The sequence below is a fragment of the Polyergus mexicanus genome, unplaced genomic scaffold (assembly GCF_030449975.1).
Source record: "Polyergus mexicanus isolate NDT 795.1 unplaced genomic scaffold, iyPolMexi1.0 SCAF_23, whole genome shotgun sequence".
Classification (NCBI taxonomy): domain Eukaryota; kingdom Metazoa; phylum Arthropoda; class Insecta; order Hymenoptera; family Formicidae; genus Polyergus; species Polyergus mexicanus.
In genome coordinates this window covers 1,635,846-1,662,111 of record NW_027223343.1, presented here as the reverse complement: position 1 = coordinate 1,662,111, position 26,266 = coordinate 1,635,846, and the positions used below count along the sequence as shown (strand labels likewise).

The following is a 26,266-nucleotide window of genomic DNA, read 5'->3' as shown; positions in this document are numbered from 1 at the left end:
TTCCCTACCGATTCACTATGTTTTCCTCCGACCACGAGCGGGGATTATTAGAATTTATAAGCGGTCCCGTTGACAGCAGCGCAACGCCCAAACTGCCGGATATTCCGCGATTCGCATCCCCGATTTTCGCTGGGTGCCCTTATTTATTTGCCACCCGGTACACCAGCTTCGGCCAAAGGCTCGATGGATACTCCGCGATGTGCATTATTGGTCAATTTTTGGGGTGAAACGCGCCCATCCGGAAATCATCGCTTTGTTTGTCAGTGGTTTTACGACCGGCAGCGGCACGTCGGCGAAGTTTCGTTCTAAAAATCACCAAGATATCCCTTGCGCGAATACTGCGACAATGATTTGGAAGATTATCATCCCGCGTGACCAATCTTAATCTAGGTTTAGTCATACGTGTCAACTACACGTTGAACATAAAATGATTGATTACTTCGTAAAAGTACCGATCTCTTCTTTCACTTGTACGATTTTGTGACAAAAGCTTCTTTGTAAAAAAAAAAAAAAAAAAAAAGATAATTTATCGTTGATGTTTAATTTTAAGATGTCGCCAGTAGATAAATTAAAGGAGTGTTTATATATTAGGTGTACAACTTTGCTTCCGCCGTTTTTTTCCGAAATTCGAGGCTTTATTGTAAAAAACTGGTTATACATTTATGATTCAAAGTATTGTCCACCGCCAATGATCGTGCCAATTCTTTTTGACTTTGACTCGAGTCTTCATTAAGTAATGCCTCCAATTCTGCATCTTCGAAAACAAAACCTAACCTAAACAAAATCGAACCTAACCTTCTCTCTTCCACCGCTATGCCGGCCTTCGACGTGAAAATCACCGTTCTTGAAACGTCGAAACCACTCGCGACACGTTCTTTCGCTAATAGCGGCTTCACCATAAGTATTTGAGAGCATTCGATGAGTCTCAGCCGCAGATTTCTTCATATTAAAGCAGAAAATTAAAACCTCCCGCGAATGACGAGAATTTGGCTCGTAAACTGACATTTTCAATCGAGAACAACTTTATGATGCGGACACAAATCGACTAATGTTTCTACGGGGTTATGTTGACAGATGCCCAAGTTTCTCGCATGACGTCTATGATCTATTTATTTCGACCACTACTTACCGCTAAAGCCATCTATAGGAAAACGGCGGAAGCAAAGTTGTACACCTAATATGTACGACCCAACTGGCAATTTATTGTTCGATTGTTATCACAACGTTTCGACCATATGGTTTTGGTCCTTATCAAGTGAACTAAAATTACAATATTAAATAATGACAATCCCGTTACATAAAATGAAATAAACAAATTTACGTACCTGCATTAGTTAAATTTAATTTTTATTCCATCCATCCTTTTAAATATAAAATGAACACCATTTTTAATCTCGTTGACCATGCTCTATTTTATTGTCTGACGATCAGTTTCATGGTAAATATATTGATGTCGTGAAACGGATTTTACTCAATAATTGTTTTCCGAGGCACGTCGTAAACCGTTATGTTTGTAAGAGACTTAATTTTTTGAAACACCGCGGTGATGTTATTCCGAATACTGAGGAAAATAATGTAGACAAGCCCTCTTACATTACATTATCTTTTGTTGAAGGTTTGAGTGACAATATCGGTCGGTTTTTCAAAGATATGGGTTTTAATGTTGTCTACAATGTACCTAAAAAATTAAACTCATTGATAAAACGTGGTAAGGATGTGCTGCCTATTGGTAATAGAACGGAAGTCGTTTATAGAATAAATTGCAAGAACTGTAGTGCTTCATATATCGGTCAAACGAAAAGACATTTAGCTACCCGCGTCAAGGAACACTTTAATAAAAATGCACGCTAGTAATCTTTCGGTAATTAGTAAACACAAATTAGAATTTCATCATGACTTCGATTGGTCAACGCCTGATATCCTGCATACTGAGAAACATGTAAGAAAGAGAGAAATAGCTGAAATGTTCTTTATTAAAAAATATGACAACACCGTTAACTCTCAAAAGGATACAGAGAATTTCAATAACATATACGATAGATTAATAAAGATCGTTTAGTCTTTCTCGGTATCTTAAACAGAGAGGTTGACACAATGTGTCATTATGACATAGCGACATTTTTCTCTTTCAACTTTAACTAATGCAGATACATAAATTTGTTTATTTCATTTTTGTAACGGGATTATCATTATTTAATATTGTAATTTTAGTTCACTTGATAAGGACCAAAACCATATGGTCGAAACGTTGTGATAACAATCGGAATAAATTGCCAGTTGGGTCTTACATATATAAACACTCCTATAATTTATTGTATTTTTTTTAATTATTATAACTAATCTTTTATATTATATACAGCATATGTGCAAAATTTTTAAAAACGTATATTAAAAACATAAATTCATTAATATCGTTTTTAAAATATAAAGTAAATACTAAATAAAATGAATCTTGCTTCCAATATAGAAATATAATATTTTTCCATAATATATGTGTATGGTATATACATGTATAAAGATAGAGAAAGTGGCTTTATAAAAGTCGTTTCTCCGTTAATACTCATAAAGTTTTTGTTATTACTTATTCATATATATATTTAATTAATAATTACCAACCAATTTGTTGAGCTTTGTAACAAAGCAAATTAGCTACAAGAATTTGCCCGGAAAAAAATGTATGACGCATTAAATGGTGGACGTGAGAAAGCGCGCGATTTATTCAGACATGGAAGTTTCCCATTCGCAAACATATGAGGACGCATGCGTTTGCTCCTGTCGTATCGGATTGTCGGCCAGAGGGTTACCGATTAATATAAATAATAGATGATCACATTGGGGGATGCATGCCACTTGTCACCGTTCTGCGTTAAACACGTGGAAGTCGTAAGGGCACCCTCTCCGCGAAGATCATCTAATCATTTCGACGACGAACGGATAGAAAATTCATGAGCTCGACGTCACCGACGGCCGCAACCCTATTACAGGGGCTGCGTGATCCACGAACGCGAGGGTGATGACGCGCGTCTGACTTTACGCGCGAACGACGGTTGCTCCGCTAATACACATCCAGAGATTATGGCTACTCCGTCATGGGAATGCTTGCGCGTTGAATCATGCGCGCGTATCCTATAATTCGCTTTTAATTTGATTCCTCGACGAGCGGTCGGGCCTCGCCGACGCGATTCTCTCGATTCACTTTTCTGAACAGGCGAGCAGAATTGTTATTAAGCTATAATTTAGCGAAATCAAAATAGAGAAGAGCCTGCGTATGTAATAATAATATTCTTATCGTATACTTATGATTTTCTAGATATTGACTTAATGAGAGAGATCTCTTCACTTTATTTCATATTTATCAAAGTATATTATTAATATGTATCGGATTCTATAAGCACATATTAAGATAATTAATTAATTTCATATAAAATTAAAAACGCATTCAAGATTGATTTTTTTTGTGCTTTCAAGATTATTTCTCAGTCAATTAATAGCAACGTAAAAATTCTTATATTTATCAGTCGTTTATAAGAAGTAAAGATAATAAATAATTATTAATCTCTTAACATTATAAATTGCAAGATGAATGTATTATTTACATAAACAATTCAAATATATTAACAAAAAAATATATATTTTTGAAATATTTTATATAAAAATATTAATTTTTTATATCATTAAATATTCTAAAGCAAATGAAGCAAGAATTTCCAGATTCGTGCATACATAATATTTTTATTATTCGAAATAAAATTATCATACAATCGGAATCGTTATGCAATAAATTTTATTATATTTTATCATAATTCTATTATATGTGATTTTATTGCATAATTTTACGCTCTTCTCGAATTAAATTAAATTTTTTGTCGCGCGTCATTTATGTCTTTTATAAAGTAATGTATACGTGTAGACATTTAGGTACATGTGTAGTAATTCATATATATTGGATGATTGCATAAGTTCGTGCCCGATTTTCATAGATGGCATTAAGTTGCTGCATGACGGAGTTCTATTGTTTTCGTGTGGTAATTGTTGCTTACACCGAATAGATGACGTTGTCTTATGTCAATTTAGCGTCAGACATTGTTCAGATAAGTCCATTTCTGCATAAGAGAAATCATTAAAAATAGAGAACGAAAGGTGCATTTGCGGCATGTAATGCTATATGAATTTCGGAAAGGCGTGAGTGTTGGGATTGCACAAAAAAATATTCAAAGCGTTTATTTGGACCGCGCTCCTGCTCTCCGAACAGTCAAAAAGTGGTTTGGCAGATTTCGAAATGGTGATTTCAACATGGAGGATCAACCCCGCTCTGGACGACCTTCTGGCATCGATGATGACATTGTGCATGCCTTAGTGGAAGGAAACCCAAGGATTACAACTGAGGATATTGCTGAGAGGCTGAACATCGATAATTCAACCGCTTTTCGTCATTTAAAAAAGCTTGGATACATTTCCAAGCTTGATACGTGGGTGCCGCATCTCCCGACTGAAAGGAATAAGCTGCAGGAAAACTGCAGGAGTTGCAATGGGAAATTCTGCAGCACCCGCCATATTCTCCAGATATTGCGCCTTCAGATTTTTATCTGTTCCGATCTTTGCAGAATAGTTTAAATGGCAAGAATCTCAATTCCGAGGAAGCTGTCGAAAACCACCTTACAAACTTTTTTCAAGAAAAACCAAGTTCTTTCTTCAAAAATGGAATTGACAAGCTTATAGATGGTTGGAAAACCATTGTAGAAAAGAATGGAGACTATGTAATTGATTAATAAAAATGTTATCTCTAAAATATAATCTATTGAAATTTATATTTAAATCGGGCACGAACTTATGCAATCGTCCAATATTATAAATTATGAAAGTGTAACGTGTGTTTTGTGCAAATAAAAGTGATTTATCGTGTAATTTTTCCAAAATTCATCTATTACTTTATGTTGTAAATATGGACCATCATAGATAAGTTTGTGCAAAAGAAGCGATTTTGCTTGGATGAAGAGAGGAAAGAAAAACAATGGAAGTAGCATATAAAAAAAATTCGAGAACGAAAAAACCAATAAAGAAAAAGTATACGAGTAGAGTCTAGAAAAAGAAGCATACGCGGTATCTTCTTCGACTACGTCCACTAGTCCCGTTATTATAAAGATCTTTCCGCGATGAGATCGAGTCGGAAGAAAGGCACGGGAATCTTTTTGTCAGATTTTAGACGTAATCAATTTAGGAGCCGTCTTTGTACGCGTGTGCGCGTCACCGTGTGACATCCGAGGACACTACACCCTCGAGTATTTAATGCATTCGTAGCTTTGTCAACCCCTCGGTATCATGCGCGTCTGTATACGCATGTATACGCATACAGACGAACGTGCCGGCTACATGCGTTAGTTGCAGACATCCAAAAGATAAAATCAATAATCGGTCAGCGGCGCCGAAAATTCCCTGGATGTCGTTACGTCGATGTGTTTGCACGTCGTACGTATATCGTTATTTAATTTATGTCGAACGGACATTAAACATGCGCTGATCTCTTTAATATTAATTTCTGTAAATTATAAGAGTAAAGTGTAATTCCTATTTTTAAATAATAAAAATCTCTAAAGGGTAACTTTTTTATAATATTAAACGTATTTAAAATAGTAAATTTTTGTTATCACTTTTATAAATAGTTGCAACGCTTTTCTTCTTAATATTGATATGTTAAAATTTCTATGCTAAGAGTTGTATAACATTTGTATTGTATAATCTTTTACTGGATCATTAATTATGTTAATAATTTTTCCATTCTATATTCTTACTATTAAATTCTTATCTCATCCCATTTTTAAATATATAAACGTCTTGTTATCGGTTAGAGTAGAGTATTAAATGTTCCCAAAAATCTATTTGTTAGAGATAAATAGAGATAAAATAAACAAGAAACATGAAAGTGCGTTTGATGAAGAAAGAACAAGAATATTTATATTTACCGCTATTTCTTAATTAAAAATAGCGCTACGTAATTTATATTATGTATAAAATGCGCAATATAACATCAGTAGAAAAGTATTAACATCATGATTCAAGGGATTCCTTTTCTTGTTCGAAACATAAAATTACAGTGGAACGGAACTTGTCACAAATGCTTTTTACGAGTTCAAGGCAGTCAGACCACACGAGCATCAAAAATGATCGGATATATTCGGCTTCGAAAAATTTTCATAATCCTTTAACAAAGGCCCGATGTGAAAATATTTATTTTGCTCAGTCGGGAATAGCTAATTTCAGGTCTCAGTGTTATTTACTCAGCGTTAACCGCACCTTTAGAGATGTTGACGTCTTCTCTAGATACCCGGATTCGAGCCCTTATAAGGTTCTTAACCAGGATATCCACCTGTCACGGTTCTCGCAACCGTAAAAAGAAATGATTTTTTTAGAAAATATAAATACTTGCAGTGTTCATCTGTTTGCATTAAAATAACAACTAATTTTGCATGGTTTTCGATGATTATTTACGATTAATAATCGTAAACATAATTTGATAATAATGACGATCTGATAATAATCTGACTTTAGCATGAGATATATAAAAAATCTAATATCAATTATTTAATCATGTTAATATAATACAAATAAAAAATTCAACAAATATAACAGAATTCTAAGACGTTTTTATGAAATAATTTGAATGAGAAATTATGTAACAAATTCTATGCTGCAGAAATCTTTGTTGATAACGAAAATAATTATATAAAGATAAAAAATAAAGAATGTATATTTGTGCATTGTCCCATTTTATTTAAAATAATTTTATATCAAACAGAAGAACACTCTCTCTTATTATGGAATATTTCTATCAGAGAATACATTGTGTTTATTAATATATTATGGTTATTAATATATCTTTTGCACTCCGCGTATTTCAATGATGATCGTTTATTCATTTTTACTTAATTTTTTATAATATTAAATGTATAAATTCTATATTTATTTATATTTATGCTTAAATAGCACATTCAGTTTCTCTAGAAAATGAAAATTAATTAAGTTATTAAGATCCCAAAGCTTTAATCTAGTTGACACTTGGAGCGCAAGAGATTAAATATTTTTTCTTCTTGCAAAATTATATCCTAAAATGATAGAGAAAGTACAAATAATTTTTTCTCTCACTGTATTAAAATATTAGTTGTAACTGTATTAATATAATAAAATACCAGGTATATAAATATGAAACCGGAATTTTTGTATAGAAAATACACGTTTATTGTATGAAAATGATAAAAAATATTTTATTCCAAGTATTGCCCATTGCTAGCTATACATTTCTCCCATCTCTCTGACAATTTCTGGATGCCACGCCAAAAAAACTGTTGCTCCTTTGAGGCAAACCAGTCATCGAGCCATTTTCGTACATTTTCGTAAGAATTGAAGCGCTGCTCAGTAAGTGCGTGTCCCATCGATGCAAATAGATAGTAATCGGATGGAGCCAAGTCTGGTGAGTAAGCCGCATGCGAAAGTATTTCCCAACTAAACGCCTCAATCGTTTCCTTGACCGGTTTTGCTGTGCGTGATGGTGCATTATCATGAAGCAAAATCACTTTGCGTTGCCTTTTTTGATATTCTGGTCGTTTTTCACGCAAAGCTTGATTCAAATCGAGTTGTTGTTGCGTTTGAGCGTCATCCTCATCCAACAATGTTTGCAATTCGCTGTCTTCAAACTTTTTCGGTGGTCTTCCACGTTCTTCGTTTCTCACGTCAAAATCGCCACTTTTGAATCTTTTAAACCACTCAAAGCACCGTGATTTACCAAGAGCATGCTCACCGTAAGCTTCGACAAGCATTCGACGCGATTCTGCAGCAGTTTTCTTCAAATGGTAACAGAAAATCAATGCTGTCCGCAAATCGTAGTTTCCAGGCACAAAATTCTACATGTTCAACGCTATTAAAAACTATGCTGTTGTATGAAACTTGTATTGTTGTGAATTGAAAATCTTTATCAGATGTCGAAACAAGAAAATTGCGCCAATAACGCGGTTTGACGGTAACTACATTGACAGCTAGGGCCAGCTATGGGCAAATTCCGGTTTCATATTTATATACCTGGTATTAATTATTACTTATATACACAAAATTATTTAACGATGACATTTACATATTGATCAAACAACAAATACGTATTATCAGATATTAAATTAATATCAAATAATAATTAATATTAAATAATAATTAATTAATGTCAAATAATTAATTTAATGCATACAGAAATCTTCTATACGATTTTCAGCAATAATATATGCAATGTAAATAGTTTTCAATATAAAATATATCAAAGAGATAACATAATAAATAAGAATATAATACTTTTACACGATTTTTGTAGAAAAATCGTGCAAAATGATAGGGAAAGAGAGCCGCGACCGATTCGCAAATTACCATAAATTTCTCGTGCGAATAGTAATATCCCGGTATAATTTTCCACGATTTACGATTGCGGGTGCCTACTAAACATAAACACAAGTAGGAAGTCTTGTCTGCCTGCTGAAAATTCGCGGGTCATTTGAGCCGTTTACGCGCCATTACCCTTCCTTAGTGCGAGAGTCCTCTGTAAGATTTTCTCTGTAAAGTTCAGGACGAGGCGAAGAATCGCGGGACATTGCACATAGAAATCGAAGAGGTTGAAATAGAGAAAGATGAACGGTAGCGGTGAGAGGAAGAAGAACAGAGTGCGAGGAGAAGAGGAGAAACGACTTAGTACCGCGGACGTAATTTGATTCCTTGTTACGTCAATCCGGGAAATTATGTATCTTCCAATGAGTTTTCTACTCTCCGCTCTGCCATTTTAAATGTCAGCGATACCGGAAATGCTCATTTTGCAGCGGATATACGACGATATATGGGAAAAAAATTACTTTATAAAATTATACAAAAAACTAAAGTATTCTAGCATTTCTTTACAGGCTCCTTTTACGATGCGTATTGAGAGAATAAAATTATTATTTCTTACAATATATCTTAGAGACATATATATTTAATATAAATTAAAATTTTTATATAAAAATTAGAATAGCTTACACGTAAAATTGAATGATTGAAAGATGATGAAAAAATAATTGAAAAATTATCTTATAATTATAAAGATTTTTAAAATGATGTTATAATTTTGCATCCGCAGTATTCCATAGAGATTATTCTTGATTTAATATTAAACATAATAATTTTGTGTGTCGATTTTTTAATTGTGCATTCAATACACGCATTCTAAATTCACATATTTATTTAAAAGAATCAATTTTACGGTTCTGTATCGGTATATAGTATAATTTGATTGTGAATCACAAGAAACTCTATATCATCTGCTCTCCACGCGCTTTTGCTATAAATATTCATAAGTATTTTCATAAATGTTTGCCGTAAGAATCTGACATTGCGGAGATTTGAAATTTTATTCGTCATTCGCAACGTTTACTAAGAGAATTTCAGGGTTGGGAAAGTTACTTTATAAAAGTAACTCGTTACCTTACCGTTATTTTTTCGAAAAAGTAACTCGTTACCGTTACAGTTACTAAAAAGTAATGAGTCGTTACAATTTCCGTTACTTTTTTACGATACAAACTAATAAATTATTTTGCATAAGAAAAACTTTTAAAAAATTGTAAGCAAGTTTTCATTCAAGGTTTATTACAAAATAAATGATTAAATTTTATCGAAATTCTTTATTAATTTTTAATAAAATTTGTTGCTCCATAGTATCATCATTTAAATGCCCTCTTTGTGGTGTTAATACAGAGCCACCGATGCTAAACATTCTTTCTACGAATGCACTGCTTGGTAGAGCTGTATTATATTTAATAAAAAGTTTTTTAAGTTTTGGATAGTCATTTAACATTTCTATATTACAATTATTTGATTTTAAAAACCGTTGCAATTCTTCTTGTTCAGATTCATTTTGCACATTTTGTTTTTTGCTCAAAAATGAAAAAATCATCGCGATCGTCAGATTTTCCAGCTTTTGGAGAATTTTCAGTTGATCGGATTCCCAATAAATCCTCCAAGTAATTTTCAGCACGTTTTCTTTTTTCTCCGGTTAAACAGTTTAACTTAAATTTTGGATGTAAACATGCTGCTATTATTAATTCTTTTGTTTCAAATATTGTAAGAAATCTAAAATCAAATATAGTAAATTAAGCGACATTGTTTATTTTATTGAAATTAATACTTTTGAATCAATAGTTTAAAATAAAATAATATTTTTCAATTAAATCCTTATTTAAAATTAAATAACATATGTATTAATCAAATTAATAAGTTACCTTTTATTTAAACCTTGCTGAATAGCTTCAACTAATGAATGGCAATCTATAAGGTCAGATTTATTGAGATTTTCTAATTTTCGTTGCAAGGTACTTAGAACTGGTAGTAAATGAGAGCTCTGCTTTTCCGAAAAGATAAAGCATTGGATATCGCGCGTCGCGTCATCGCACTGGTCTGCAAGAGCCATAAGTTGATCAATCACATTCAAGCATTTTTACAACATAATAAGAATGCTAATTGGTCGATTTGCTTACGGCTTTACGGTTAAGATAAAAATTTTATCACGCACAATAGCAAGAATAATATCTTAAATAAATCAAAAAATTTGAAAAAAGTAACGATAAAAGTAACTGTTAAATTCGTTACTCGTTACCGAAAAATGTAACAAAGTTACTTTTTCCGTTACAAATAAAATTTGTAACGCCATTACCGTTACAGTTACCGAAAAAAAGTTACTGTAACGGTAACGGCGTTACAAGTAACGCGTTACTTCCCAACCCTGGAGAATTTACGAATTTGCCTGCGCACTCTCAGAAAGGATTTCTGATAACGAGACAAAAAATATTCTTGACATATTTAATCGTATCACAACCTTATGCGGTATAAAAATAAAACAATTTTAAAATTAAATCAATAATTCCTTTTCTTCTCTCTCGAATTAAATAAGATTGTCTTACTATCTTGAGGCAAGAGTAACGTATACAAATCTAAGCTTATATATTCTTGCATTTAGAATAACTTGATGTTAGCGCCACAATAGTCGGCGCGAAACCGATATGCGGTGGCGTTACTAGGCATTTTATTCTAGATTTAAGAATTTTCCATTTAAGATTAAAATATTCCTTTTTCAATAATAAATATGATTGTCGCTATATCGATCCTATTTTATGATAGATTGAAGAGTAATAGCGTTAGATCCGGAAATCTTTTCTGTGGGTGCGGATATTTATTGTTTCGATATATCGCTAGAAACGATTGTTATAGAAGAACCGCGGCAGGTACAACGGCTTCCGCTTTAGTGTTAGCTTTGGCTCGATCCTACAAATAATACAGTAGCTGTAGCCGCAACAAGCGCATTCAGCAGGAGCTCTACGTATCGAAGGAAGATCCTCCTTCGACGGAACTAAACTTCGAACAAGCCGCTTCCACCGTTTTACGAGCGATCCTATCCTCGCTTTGCCTCCGCAAGTGCCAGCTCAAGCCGCCATTTTGTAGATTGCACCCCGGTTGTTGTTTTTTTTTTTTCCGGAGAGCGAAAGACACGATGTGCTTGTGAGACGCGTGACATTAACTTTTAACGCGAGTTACGTTACGAGAGAAACCTGATGAAATGTTGCTTTAAGTTATTTAAAATCTGTTTAGCGCAAAGTCTGAAATTCGATATATTTTCATCATTTTTTCTCCATTGTATACAATTTTTTTGGTAATAGGAGCTTGTTATAAATTAAATTTTAAAAAAATATACAATTATATTAATCTTCAATTTTTAATATACTTTATAATGAGATGCATTTCTATCACATTAAAATTTGCCACAAATATATATTATTTAACTTTTTTAATTTATTCTCTCGCTGAAACAAATATGCTTCTTTCTCTTTAAATAATATAATATACAATTAAATAATACTATATATAATATATTACATGACTAAGAGCAGAAGAACAGTCAAGACTAGGTTATATTAAAAAATATTGAATAACGTACGATACTTTTTATAAGAACTTAAATAGCGCAATAATGTGCTTTATAGGAAGAACTGTTAATTTTTGAAGAGCGATACGGAATCGTAGAACGTGGCAGAGAGTGATCTTGCAGAATGAGAAGGAAATGTCGAACATCTTGTCGGAGAAGCGACTCGCGCCTCTTACCTGGCGAGCCGTTCTAACGAACCTTCAATGGCGCCCGAGCGCAAACGGGGCCTTGACAATGGGGCCTTGTTGTCAGGAAGGGGGGATTCCTTCAGAGAAACTCACTTTTGTCAGAGAGCTCACGTGAAACCTCGGGTGAGAACCCTCGAGAGCTCTGTGGATGACTTGCGTATCGCGGACCGCTCGCTCCGCTACTCGAAATAATTTTTTTTTTTTTTTTTTTTTTTCCCTCGCCTCTCGAAGGCGACTTTCCATTCTTCTGCTTTCTTCGGTCAGCGTGACGATTGTGTGAATCACGTCAAAATTCTTTGCTAATGGGCCGCTTACGGCGGAACTCGTCTTCCTTTTAACGAGCTTACGATCTCGTTACGCGTGATAGATCCATTTTGGATACCACCGCTAACACCATCGTTGTCCTTGCAAGAAAATATCGCACTGGTTTTGCAATCATCCTTATCACGTCTGCGAATCAATTCTGACGAGGTCGATTATAACTCTATAAATGTCAAAAAAAAAAAAAAAACAACCACATGCGCGTAATGCGTGATTTTATTTAAATATTATAAAGAAATATTTTTATTATACATTCTCTCAAATAAGTCTTTATATTATTTAAAAAATAATCCTTTTCCCATTTATGTATATGAAAATTTTCAATCCTCACTTATTGTTAATTTTAAACTATAAATTCTGTCCAATTCTGTTCGTAAAAGACAATAGATACAAAATAGTATTGCAAGAAATGTATATACGAAAGACGAAGTGAAATATTAGCCGATTCATTCTCTCATCGTATGGTCGACTCTAATCGCATAATAGCTCAATACTCATTCTTGTTATAATTTAATTCAAATCATTCTGTAACGTGGGACCCTTCCCGTGTATATCGATCGCACCGAAAGAACTGGTAGAAGGACAGGGTGCAATTTTCGCGCCCTCCCTATAAGAAACTGTAACCTCCGGATCGCCGAAATTATGTCCGTTTGTACGCGATTCTCTACCCGCCAATCAGACACAGCCAGGTTGCGAATACGATCGCTATAACGAATCACCTCCCTCGTGTCATTTGCAGGAAAATCGATCGCGTATCAGAAATTCCGAGCATTTAAACACATTTGCTCCGTAATAATATAATATAGTGTGACGCACCCCAACATAATATTATCAAGACAAATTTTTGACTACGTTATACTTGCTGTTTAATGCATTACATGTATATTATTTCCGTATATTTTTAAAAAATTATATGTTTTGAGATTGCTGTATTTTTATTACATTGTAATATGTTATCGACAAAATCATTTTAGAAATATTTTATTAGATAATAAATTGTGTTATGTGACATAAAATATTTCTGTCATCAGGATATTGCACCATAAATTCAGCACAAATTATATGTCCCGATATATAAGAAATAAAAGTCACGATTATTTCCTTTAAATTATAAATCTATTTCGAGTTTATTAAATTTTGCTAAATTAAAATTGTAAATATGTTGAAAATCTTTCTATCGCAATCACCGTCTTCAAAAAATTTCCACAAATTTATTTCGCATAATGGTATTTCGAGCATAAAGTTCTCTTTGCCGATTACAAAGAACCAGTACGGTAGTCTGGTGAGGACATTTCGATTAACTTCGCTGTAGGAGGTTTCCAACTGCTATTTTTCTTCGGTATTGTAACTTTAATCAGTGAGGAAGTAATATTGACAAAAACAAAGACAAGGCTATTAACCTTATTGTAATTACAGTAATAGAAATGATGATCGATACGTTAAAAAGATATACTTTCTAGAATTCGTCAACAATACAAAATTACACTGCTTGCAATCATGTAAAGTGAATTTCGAACTTGTTTTAAACGATCAATTCAACTGATTGGCGAGGAGTTTTACGATTATATCACTCGGATATTGTTACAATATCTATATATTATTATATGATTACGGATTTATGAATATATATGTTTTAATTAGCTTATTATAAAAATTTATGACTTGGTTTAAAAGTAATTTAAAGCGCAACTTTGGTACTTTTTTGTAGTAAACACTTTCTGATGCTTTTAGTATGAAACACTTTCTATAGAAAGTGTTATGCATATAAATATTTTTTTACTTAAAAAAAAAATTTAGTGCTTAGTTTTCACATACAATTTAATATGCTGTTATTAAAGTGCAAGTAAAAATATGACTTAATTATGTATTTTAGAATTTTATTTTCTGCTTTCGTTTCAAACTCAAGAAACTTTAAAAAGATGTGTCTTATATTAGATAATCTCTTTTTTATATATATTGTATATAGATCTCATCTTTTATCTCTCTTATATATTTATGTTTTTTACCTTAGAAAAATTATCTTACAATAATCTAAACTAATTATTTATTTTCAATATTTATTACAACTATTATATCTTTTATTTTACGCAAAAAATTTACAAATAGCGAATGTTTATTAAAGCAATTTTCATGAAATTACTTCTATGTATATTGTTAATAACTAGTAATTTGTAATGTTTAACAAATATAACTAATTAATTGATTCGATTGAAATCAATGTATGTGAAACAGCTAATCGTTAATTTCATAACGCAATAACATTTTGATGTATTCAAATCGATAGATAACCTGCTGTCAAATTATCGAATAAATGTTATATAAGTTTGTCAACAAAAATGGTTTTTTTTTATTATTTCTTGTAACTGTAACATTGGATCGAAAAATTTTAAAATTCTTAAACACAAAATGCTATTTTGCAAAATCTTTAGTGTAAAATATTTTATAATTAAATAAGAGAATTTAATTATATACATATATATATATATATATATATATATATATATATATATATATATATATATATACATGTAAGGTAAATATTTAATTTTATTAAAAGCCAGAAATTATTAAATAATTATAAAATTATTATTTCTATAATTTTGCCAATATAGCAAATCTCTTATAAAACCAATGATTGATATTTAAAAAAAAATAAAATTGCCGTTTTTTATTCAACGATACCAGAATATTTTTATTTAAAAATATCTTGATTCAATTATATTAATCAAGTATTTCTTAAAATCTGTTAAATATCTAAAAATTGATTATGTATGCATAAAAATATAAAATTTAAAACATATAATAATTATTTGTATATTATTAATATGTAAGAAAACAGTGTTAGATCAATAAATACAGTCGGTTAAATAATAAACATAATAAGACATGTAAAAATATTATAATATGTATTATAAAAACACATCGAAAAAAGTGAATAGATGCATGAAATTTATAATATTAGAAAGATAAAAGATAGGACAATAAATGTGGAAAAAATTAGAAGAAAAAAGTAAGCTTAGATTCTTGAAATTTAATCTATGAATTGGAGATTAATTTGACAATAATATCTTTTCGACACTTTACGAAGTTCGAGAACTTCGAAATTCAAATAATATATGAAGACGCTGGGTGGCGTCTAAGTGACTCGTAAATTCAGCCCAAGAGAGACGAAAACAGGCTCGGGAATAAAGAGCAAAGCGCGCGCGGCAGGGATGAGGGTTGAGAGCGATGGAGGGAGAAAGACGCCGGTTCCCGAGCAAAAATATCCCCCGTTAACGATTATCAGCTCCTCTTTCTGTCTCGCGCCTCGTTATATTGTGTCCCCGTCGCACGAACAAATTTAGAAACAAACGACGGGTGGAAAGCGCGTCCTGATTGGCCGACCAGTCCCCGGCACCACTCTCTGATTGGCCCGCGGGACCGCACCCATCCTGTAATGGCCGCTTTGTCGTTTCCACGCTCTGTGCTCTGTGTGTACGCGCCTGCACGCTTCAGGCAGCCTCGACAACCCCGTGCCGTCACGATTCTCTCCGATCCTCCCCTCCAGCCTTCATCCTATTTGGCCCATCAGCTAGCTACCCCCGCCGTTCGCGAAGGCCGCCCTCTCTCACTCTCTCGAATTATATCAAAATATAATCACCGACTATGCCGCGTACAGGTTTACTGCATCTGTATATGTATGTGTGTATATCTACGTGTATACACGCGCGCTCGTATATATGGCTGTACGCTCATTCACGTATGTATTGTACATACAGAATCGTGTCCGAGTCGTGGCCTGCGGGCCATTTTCTCCCACTACGTATATATTCACCTCCACTTCCCCTAGTCTACGATGCAAATCGACAAGCGTGATAAGTCAGTGGTGGTGAGAATGTACAAGCGCGATGCAAGGGGACTCTTAACCGAATCCACACTTGAGCATCCCTGATGTACGATACACGCGTGCACGTTGGCGTTGCGCGAGTGGAACGTTCGATGCTGTAATACTTGATTTTCTCTCGCGTTTTTTTTCTCCTTCTTGCTACGAGAAAAGTGAGAACAGGGTCTGGATTTTCAATGAATTTTCAAAATACGCCGTGTCATTTAATATACGTCAAGCGTTATATGTATTTATAACGAAGAAATATATTTAATCTTCGGAAAGAAGAATATCCCAAAATAAATTTAACGGTATATACCATATAACCCTTAATGCGTTATCGCTAGTAACATTGAAGAAGAACTATTTGTTTAGGCCATAATACTTGTTTGGGCACTTTAACATTTGCAATAATCTTCACTTAGATATCATTTATTGTCTCAAGAGGCTTCGTACAATCTCAGAATAAAAAGTACAGCATCTCATACATTTTTGCATTAGATCTGCGGATGTTGTTTCAAGTATTGAAGAGAACACTGATGAAAGAGAGAGAGAGAGAAAGAAAGAAGCACCGATGTAGAGAAGAAAACGGTTGGGAAAGAGAAAAAAAGAGAAGGCAAAGCGTAAAGGAGACATAAAGAGGGGAATACCGGAAAAGAATGAAAAGAAGAGAAGGAAGATCTTGTTCCGGGTCCGCCATGCGGATACCGATCTCAATCCTACTATAATACTCCACGAACCCACCGTAACTAAAACCATCAGGTCTGGAAAATTCTCTTTTATGATCGCGGCTTTTGGTCACAGCTATATACTTAATCCTTGATGACGAATCGTCGTCTATTGCAAGGTAACCACGTCGCCAAGACTGCAATTATTGCATCAATGATCCCGAAAGTTTGCGAAAGAGAAACGCAATCATCTTGCAGTTTAGATTATTGTCTTTGACATTATAATAGCGCGCGTGTAAAACAACATTCTATTTATCGTATTCTAATCTTATTTGTACAATAGAATATTGTTGAGGTTTGATTTGTAGTTGATTGAAAAATATTAAAGTAAAATATAAATATTTTAAATAAAATGATAATACAATACATATCAAAGCTATATTATTTTTTATATAATTTAGAATTATAATCATTCTATAAAAAAGAATCAAAATGATTGACCTGATAATATAATAGGATATCTACACCCTAGAAAAATATGAAAAACCTAAAATTCTTAGGGATTTCTTTCGTACCTAAAAAAAATCATGGAATTCACATGGAATTGTATTAGAAATCAGAGATCTACTTAAAAAAAAAAAAAAGATTTTTTTTATAATCTTTAAAATATAATATAATATAAATTTCTTTATAATATTCTCTTTGCCTGAAATTTTAAATATAAATATAAATATAAATATCCGGAAAAAAATAAGATTGAGGAATTTTTAGAAAATTTTTTTTATAAGGTTTGAATAGAGACACTCTGTATATAAAAGTTGTATTGTATCATAAAGAACAATAGTTTTAAACATAATTAATTTAACAGGAGTGATTTATTTCATTATTCCGGCTGTCGATTTCTTTACTACATACAATAAGCAATTTTTACTTTAAACTTTGTTAGATTAAATCTTTCAGGTACTTGAACATCTGGATTTTCAATTCAGATATTTGCTTAGAATTTTCTGTTTACATAAATTTCTGGAAAATCAGTCGTGTGTGTAACAAGTAGATATCTTTTAAACGATAATTTCACGATTTTGATGTAACGTTAGTTTTCTTGCTCAAAGTTACTATAATGATAAGCTCGCTGCTTTATCACAATAAATAAAATTATTAAAACTTATACACGCGAAGGTAAATATTGTATTTCAATTCTCGCTTACCTGTATCCTGTCTTCGGGTAGATCCGTTCTCAGACTTAGCATCTCGCGAGCGTAGACATCAGGATAATGGGCCTCCTTGAAGGCTGCCTCCAGCGCCTCCAGCTGCTGTGACGTGAAGATCGTCCTGGAGCAACAACCATATGAACCTAGTTATATGCCATTACAGCGCTTCTACCTTAAATCTATCCTATTCTCGCGAAAGACCGTAAGTGTTATAATATAATTTTGTGTTCAGGGATTCGATTAGAAGCATACATTTTTATCAATTACTTGACTAAAAAAGTTCACGTTTTTATTTATCATATTGCAACATGCACAAATGTGTTAGCATTTAAAAATTTGATCTAAGACTTAGAACTAAAAAATTGGAAATACACAGGTATTGTCATTAAAATTGCATGAAAATAATAGTACGACACAACTTTTTCTTAGATATATTAGGTGTACAACTTTGCTTCCGCCGTTTTCCTATAGATGGCTTTAGCGGCAAGTAGTGGTCGAAATAAATAGATCATAGACGTCGTGCGATAAACTTGGGCATCTGTCAACATAACCCCATAGAAACATTAGTCGATTTGTGTCCGCGTCATAAAGTTATTCTCGATTGAAAATGTCAATTTACGAGCCGAATTCTCGTCATTTGCGGGAGGTTTTAATTTTCTGCTTCAATATGAAGAAATCTGCGGCTGAGGCTCATCGAATGCTCTCAAATACTTATGGTGAAGCCGCTATTGGTGAAAGAACGTGTCGCGAATGGTTTCGACGCTTCAAGAACGGTGATTTTCACGTCGAAGACCGGTATAGCGGTGGAAGAGAGAAGGTTTTCGAAGATGCAGAATTGGAGGCATTACTTAATGAAGACTAGAGTCAAAGTCAAAAAGAATTGGCACGATCATTGGGAGTGGACAATACTTTGAATCATAAATGTATAACCAGTTTTTTACAATAAAGTCTCGAATTTCGGAAAAAAAAACGGCGGAAGCAAAGTTGTACACCTAATAATATCCAGTGGATATTTTAAATACGTATATAAACATTAATAAATATATTAATAAATATGAATAAATATTATATACTTAATATATGCGTATATGGATATTATAACAACTTGATAAAAAAAAAATTGGAAACAATTGTTTGAAAGAAATGTTTGTGCGTGAGAGAACATTTTATTTTTTAAATCACAATTTATTATATGTGAGAGCGCGCGTGTAATATTAATATTTATATAAAGATGACAAAACACAGACAATTTTATTGATAATGTCTTTGATTGAAATAACCAAAATTAAATTAATTAAATCATTTATTTAATCACACCGTCATGTATTGTAGTATTTTTATGGTAAATCTTTCGAAAAGATTACACCTCGCTGATCATTATAATTTTCACATACAATGGATAGAATCCTGAATCATGTGCACTTTGAATTATGTTGCGGACTTTTCTAGTTTTCGAGATACGACACTTTAAAGTATATTGCATTTTTATTCTTGATTATATTCAGTTTTTCCTACTGTGTGTTATTTTCATACCACTTTGTTGACGTTTTTCGTTTATGTGTACGCTACCTCTTTGGTCTTTAGTATGACTGTTACACTATCGTCAACAGATTTCGTCTATTTTTGTCGGTTCTTAAACAGCTTTGGACATGCGACTACACAAGTTTTCGAGTGCCAAAGGAAACTTGTATTTTATTGTTTTACTTTACTGCAAAATACATGCATGGGCAGAAAAAGAGCTCCGCCCTTCACGCATCCCCATCTCAAAAAAAATTCTAACTTAACCCAAATTAATTTCTGTTTTTTTTTTTTTTTAAATAAGAATTCCTCGCCCGTGTGTATGTACATTGCAGTAAAGTAAAACATTAAAATACATCGTTTTTTGCGTTAGTTAAAAATTTACCTTCCGCTACATAATCCTTATTTCAAACAAAGTGTTGCAAACTTATGTGAAAAATTATACGATTATAACACTGATAATATACTAACATTTTTTAACACGCTATGTCAAGATCAAAGTTATTAAAGCTGTAATAATCAAACTATTTATATTATACTCAAGAGGATATATTATTTTTAAGCTTAGAAAATAGAAAACTTTGTAGTGATATATATTGTACATCTCGAATCCACAACGTAATTCAAAGTCATTGAGAACTCTATCCACTGTAATATATCAATGAAAATCCAAGTAATCGGTGAGATATTATAATCTTTTCGAAAGGTTTACCATTTTTGTTAACATTATTATTCTTGTTAACGTCAATTCGCAATTGGCAGTCGCTAATTTTCTTTTTCTAAGTAGCTGCAAGTATATAAATATATAAAAGCCCGACATTGGCTCTCGATTAATTACAAACGGAAACACGTTTTTCGTCAATGTAGACATGATGTAGATATGAGAGACGAGCAACCAGTCAGTAACCGATGATTACTTCGTTCCTTTTCTTTTTTTATAAGCAAGATGCATAACTCCGCAAATACGATGAACAGTCGATGATAGAGGAATATCCACAGCCAGGTGGCGCATATGTGCGTGATACGACAAAAACCGGAGAAGCGAATTTGACGGCAAGATGTCCAATTAGTCTTGCGATTCGACAAATTGTAGGTTGCGCGGAGAACGAGCTGGCATCTGCCTTTGTGGGCCGAACGAAAGCTTCGAAATTGAAAGTCATTTCCCGGACGATCATCGGCTCGTTAAGCGGACGCGCGAAAATCGTCGACAATTTTGCCACGGTTTTGTTGTACGCTTGTTTAAAGATCGCCGCGTAATCGTTTCAAATTCCACCAGATTGATTTCGGATCTTGAATGAAAATAAGCTATTCGAAATTTGTAACATTAGAAAATGCTTTTGTAAATAGCATTATAATAGTATTTTATTTTTTATTTTTTATAAATTAGGCTAAAAGGTATATTATTATTATGGCTATGTGGAGAATACAGTTAAATTCTAAATCATCATCTTCATTTCTAAATTTGTCTGTTCTGCTTTAAAATAATTTCATTTTTAACGCGAAAGAACACATCTTATCGATGATACTTCTATAGATAATGAGATGATTTTATATTAAGTATCATCGTTAAATTAAAGTTATCGATAAAATTATATGATTAAAAGTATTTCTATATGATAAATCTTTATGCCGCTTGTTATTATATAATAATTCAACCATCTTTACAAACGTCTAAGTAATTAATATCTCTAATATGGAAAAATATAGTACTATGTTTCAGGGTTGGGAAGTAACGCGTTACTTGTAACGCCGTTACCGTTACAGTTACTTTTTTTCGGTAACTGTAACGGTAATGGCGTTACAAATTTTATTTGTAACGGAAAAAGTAACTTCGTTACATTTTTCGGTAACGAGTAACGAATTTAACAGTTACTTTTATCGTTACTTTTTTCAAATTTTTTGATTTATTTAAGATATTCTTGCTATTGTGCGTGATAAAATTTTTATCTTAACCGTAAAGCCGTAAGCAAATCGACCAATTAGCATTCTTATTATGTTGTAATCTCATTTACTACCAGTTCTAAGTACCTTGCAACGAAAATTAGAAAATCTCAATAAATCTGACCTTATAGATTGCCATTCATTAGTTGAAGCTATTCAGCAAGGTTTAAATAAAAGGTAACTTATTAATTTGATTAATACATATGTTATTTAATTTTAAATAAGGATTTAATTGAAAAATATTATTTTATTTTAAACTATTGATTCAAAAGTATTAATTTCAATAAAACAAACAATGTCGCTTAATTTACTATATTTGATTTTAGATTTCTTACAATATTTGAAACAAAAGAATTAATAATAGCAGCATGTTTACATCCAAAATTTAAGTTAAACTGGTTAACCGAAGAAAAAAAAACGTGCTGAAAATTACTTGGAGGATTTATTGGGAATCCGATCAACTGAAAATTCTTCAAAAGCTGGAAAATCTGACGATCACGATGATTTTTTCATTTTTGAGCAAAAAACGGTGCAAAATGAATCTGAACAAGAAGAATTGCAACGGTTTTTAAAATCAAATAATTGTAATATAGAAATGTTAAACGACTATCCAAAACTTAAAAAACTTTTTATTAAATATAATACAGCTCTACCAAGCGGTGCATCTGTAGAAAGAATGTTTAGCATCGGTGCCTCTGTATTAACACCACAAAGAGGGCATTTAAATGATGACACTATGGAGCAACAAATTTTATTAAAAATTAATAAAGAATTTCGATAAAATTTAATCATTTATTTTGTAATAAACCTTGAATGAAATCTTGCTTACAATTTTTTAAAAGTTTTTCTTATGCAAAATAATTTATTAGTTTGTATTGTAAAAAAGTAACGGAAATTGTAACGACTCGTTACTTTTTAGTAACTGTAACGGTAACGAGTTACTTCTTAAAATTGGTAACGAGTAACGGTAACGAGTTACTTTTTAGAAAAAATAACGGTAACGGTAACGAGTTACTTTTATAAAGTAACTTTCCCAACCCTGCTATGTTTTATGAATCTATTACGGCGGCAGAATATTATACAGCTAAATTCTAAAAGTATAATATAATTAAGTTTTCTATTCGTTAAATCGCTGTGTAATCATCTTTCGCAAATATGTGATCGCATTAAAATGTCCAATTTTACATCGTCAGCTGATTCAATTTCAATAATATTTATCGTACAATATAATGATAAAAAGAGATGCGCTTGTAATATTTTGCATTCCAAATTTCAGTTGAATATTAAAATTAGACTTTGTATCAATGCAAATGATTTTGTTACATCGAAACAGAGAAATATAAATCAGAAACTATTACAGTATAATCAGACTGTATGAAAGAAACTTTTAATAATTCTCAACTTCAAGTTGATAAGCGCAGATATTTTTGTGACAAAATATTGAATAATTAAAAGGGGGAAAAAAAAACGCGATCCGAGATGAAAAACGCAAAGCTGAAGTTTCTGTCAGAGACTCACCTATGACGACGCTTTTTCTTTTTCTTTTTGCTGAAACCCGAGAGTCCGTCCACTGTGAAGTCCTTCCCTGATTCTATGTTATGTCCGACACCTATAATAAAAAAGGAACAAGCATAAACATGTATATCGTGTTTGCGTAACTTCAAGAAAACGATAAAATACGAAAGTGCCTCCCTTTTTCTCATGCGTCTATTATAATTATTATTATTGCTTTGTCCCAAACTTTTTTAAATAAACGATACATGAGCTAAATTAATATTTGTGCGCTACAAAAATCAGAGCGTGCCGAGATTAATATTTTACTGAATTTGCAGCTCATTATTCGATAGCATTATCTATAATTGATAATTATACGGCTATGTGTGCTGAAACCGCGCATGCATCGTGTATCAAATTACCTATTATACCAGACTTGACGATGATTCTCTGGACTCTGATATCAATCTGGTATGCGTCTAAAAATGAGCGGGTTTTGTATTTCCGCGATTGATTTTTCATTATTTTACTTTATTTTCCTTTACGATAAAGATGTTGATCTAGCTGTGTTAATTATTTTATTTCTGAATTAATTCATTTATATCTAACGCGTTACTACTTTTTTGCCAATAAATTTTTCTAATAAAGTTATTCCTTTACAAGATAATATTTGACATTATATATTTCTTATTCTTTTTAGTACATATATATGTATATATACTAAAAGCAATAAGAAGAATTTGAATGTATGCTGTATATAATGTTAAATATTATCTTGTATGTGTGTATATATATATATATAGGAGAAAGTTGGGTAAAACCGGGTAATAATGGCTGCTATTTATGGCTAACTTGTGTTATTATTTGTAGATTGACGCCATCATTATTTTAAAACAAATCAAGCCCCTATGAACATGATATTTCTTTTTTAATAAAAATTCAAAGTTTTTAATCCCCCAAAGATCGATATCGAGGTAAGAATCAAATCATTGCGCACTTTTTCTATATAGAGCATCTGTTTCGGTAAGTGTGGCATTGCATTCTGTATATATTAGAGAGTATGGTATGTCATATTAGTTTTGATCGGTATTTTGTACGCCAAAATATACAACCACCATATTTGTTATTTTCCTTGTGATGAGGCAACATCGGGTACTTACACATATCATATAATGAAAAGAGGGAGAAAAACAGTTGAAAACGAAAATTAACGTTCAGAAAAAGAAATCACTAAAAAAAAGGCTTTTTGAGTTAAAGAGGCAAATAAGGAAGTCCTGCACCAATGTCGCGCGAACAAGAGGATATTTTTATTTGTGATTTTTATCAATAGAATACAGCTTTATATATATTGATTTTGATTGAAATAAATCTAGGTTTTGTAATTACACAATGTTTTGCATATTTTCAAATATGTACCCGGATTTGACCCTACCGATAGGACAAAACCCGGTACTTTGACTTCTCCACAAAATCTTGTTATTCATTATACCCAAAAATTTTTTTTTTTTTTTCAGCAATTAGCTTTAATTTCTCATAGTTTAAGATTCACTAAAGACTACTAACGGTCGGCAAATTTTTTTTTACTCTCAGATTTTTTTGTAGGAAGATAAATCCAAAAAGGTACGCGGTTTTACCCTATATACTTTCCCCTATATACACACATATATATATATATATATATTTTTTATTTAAATCATTATTGACATTATTCAAAGAAATTACATTAATATCATATATTTTGTCAGAATATCATTATATATTATATAACGAAGATTTTATCGAGCGTAAGAAAACTTGATAAAAGAGATGCAAATATATACAAATTACTTATATAACACGTTTCTGATCTAATTATTATATTTCTCATTCTTCAAATATAATGAAAATATTATATAAAATTATTTTTGTATTTATAAATAAAAAGTAAAATATTAAAATATTAAAGATAAGCAGAGACGAGATTATATAGAAATAATCTATTTTCATCTCAAATATTAATAGATATTTTTATAAAGTCTTTTTTAATTAAAAAAAAATTAATTATTTAATTATATCAGTTTATAATTATCTGCTATGCATTTTTATTTAAAAAAAAAAATGCATGTTGCAGCTAGGAGAGCTCGTTGTCTGTGAAATTTCTCTGAAATGTCTAAACGGTAATTTTTCTAGAGCGGCGAGTGATACGTCGCGGAACACCCATGGTTACGAACAAAATCCGTTAGCGAAAAATAATTATCAATTGTAAATTAATATCGAATTAACGAGCGAAAGCGGAGCCTGCGCGCACAATGAAGCTCTTCTCTAAGGGTGATCCTCGTTACTACCGTTCCCGCTGTCACCGGCACCGCCGGTGGCTAATTAACTAGTAATTAAGAGCTTAATTCCAATTATGCGTATCCCTCGACTAATTGGAGTCTGAAATGTTCACTGACGTCAGCATTAGTATACGCATAGGAGACTGTTTGGCAGATTTTTTTCATTTAACTGACAATTCATTTTTACAGAGAAGTTATTATTATGCAGCTCACTTTTTCTCTGATTGCTAACTGACATGTTCACAAGATTAAGGGCCGTGAATAAACAACGCAAGTAAATAACAAAATAAAAAGATAACAAATTTACTGATATATATATATATATAAGAAAAAATATTCCTGGAAGGAGAAAGAAAATTTTTTCATCAGAAATGATATAAACTTGCTTCTCAGTGGGAAACTAGAGATAATTTTACAAAAAGAGAAGAGAAATTAGATAAGCATTATATAAAAAAGAACAAGGAAATTAGATAATAAGAGCTAAAGGGCAATAAATTTGGCGTGAAATTATTTATATTATATAATAATTTTAGATATAATATAAATGATGTATATTTCGGTCCGTCCTCGGGTAGAAATCAGTCGCAGACAACGATAAACAAGCACGCAAAATTAAAAAAAAAAAAAATCCCCTTAAACCTACGCATCTGATTTGAGTAATGATTTGTTCCGACATGCTAATCAATCTCACGACATTATCCAATATAAGTTAAGCTTTCTAAAAATAAAAATGTATCGCCGATTAAAAACTCATAATACAAAATTTCTACA

The 26,266-nt window shown here is 32.1% G+C and overlaps 2 protein-coding genes across 2 annotated transcripts in view; both read right to left on the bottom strand.

Annotated features, from left to right (window-relative positions):
• Positions 1-26,266, bottom strand: part of LOC138942548 (pituitary homeobox 1) — a 75,519-nt gene that overhangs the window by 12,361 nt on the left and 36,892 nt on the right. Inside the window, exons 3-4 of the mRNA XM_070312848.1 lie at positions 23,205-23,295; positions 18,225-18,348 (exon numbers count right to left, since the gene is read on the bottom strand). Of these exons, the coding sequence (XP_070168949.1) occupies positions 18,225-18,348; positions 23,205-23,295 (215 nt within the window). The remainder of the gene's footprint in view (positions 1-18,224; positions 18,349-23,204; positions 23,296-26,266) is intronic.
• LOC138942549 (odorant receptor Or2-like) overlaps positions 10,302-26,266 on the bottom strand; it is a 150,741-nt gene continuing 134,776 nt past the window's right edge. Inside the window, exon 8 of the mRNA XM_070312849.1 lies at positions 10,302-10,455. Coding sequence (XP_070168950.1) covers positions 10,375-10,455 — 81 coding nt within the window. The 3' untranslated portion in view covers positions 10,302-10,374. The remainder of the gene's footprint in view (positions 10,456-26,266) is intronic.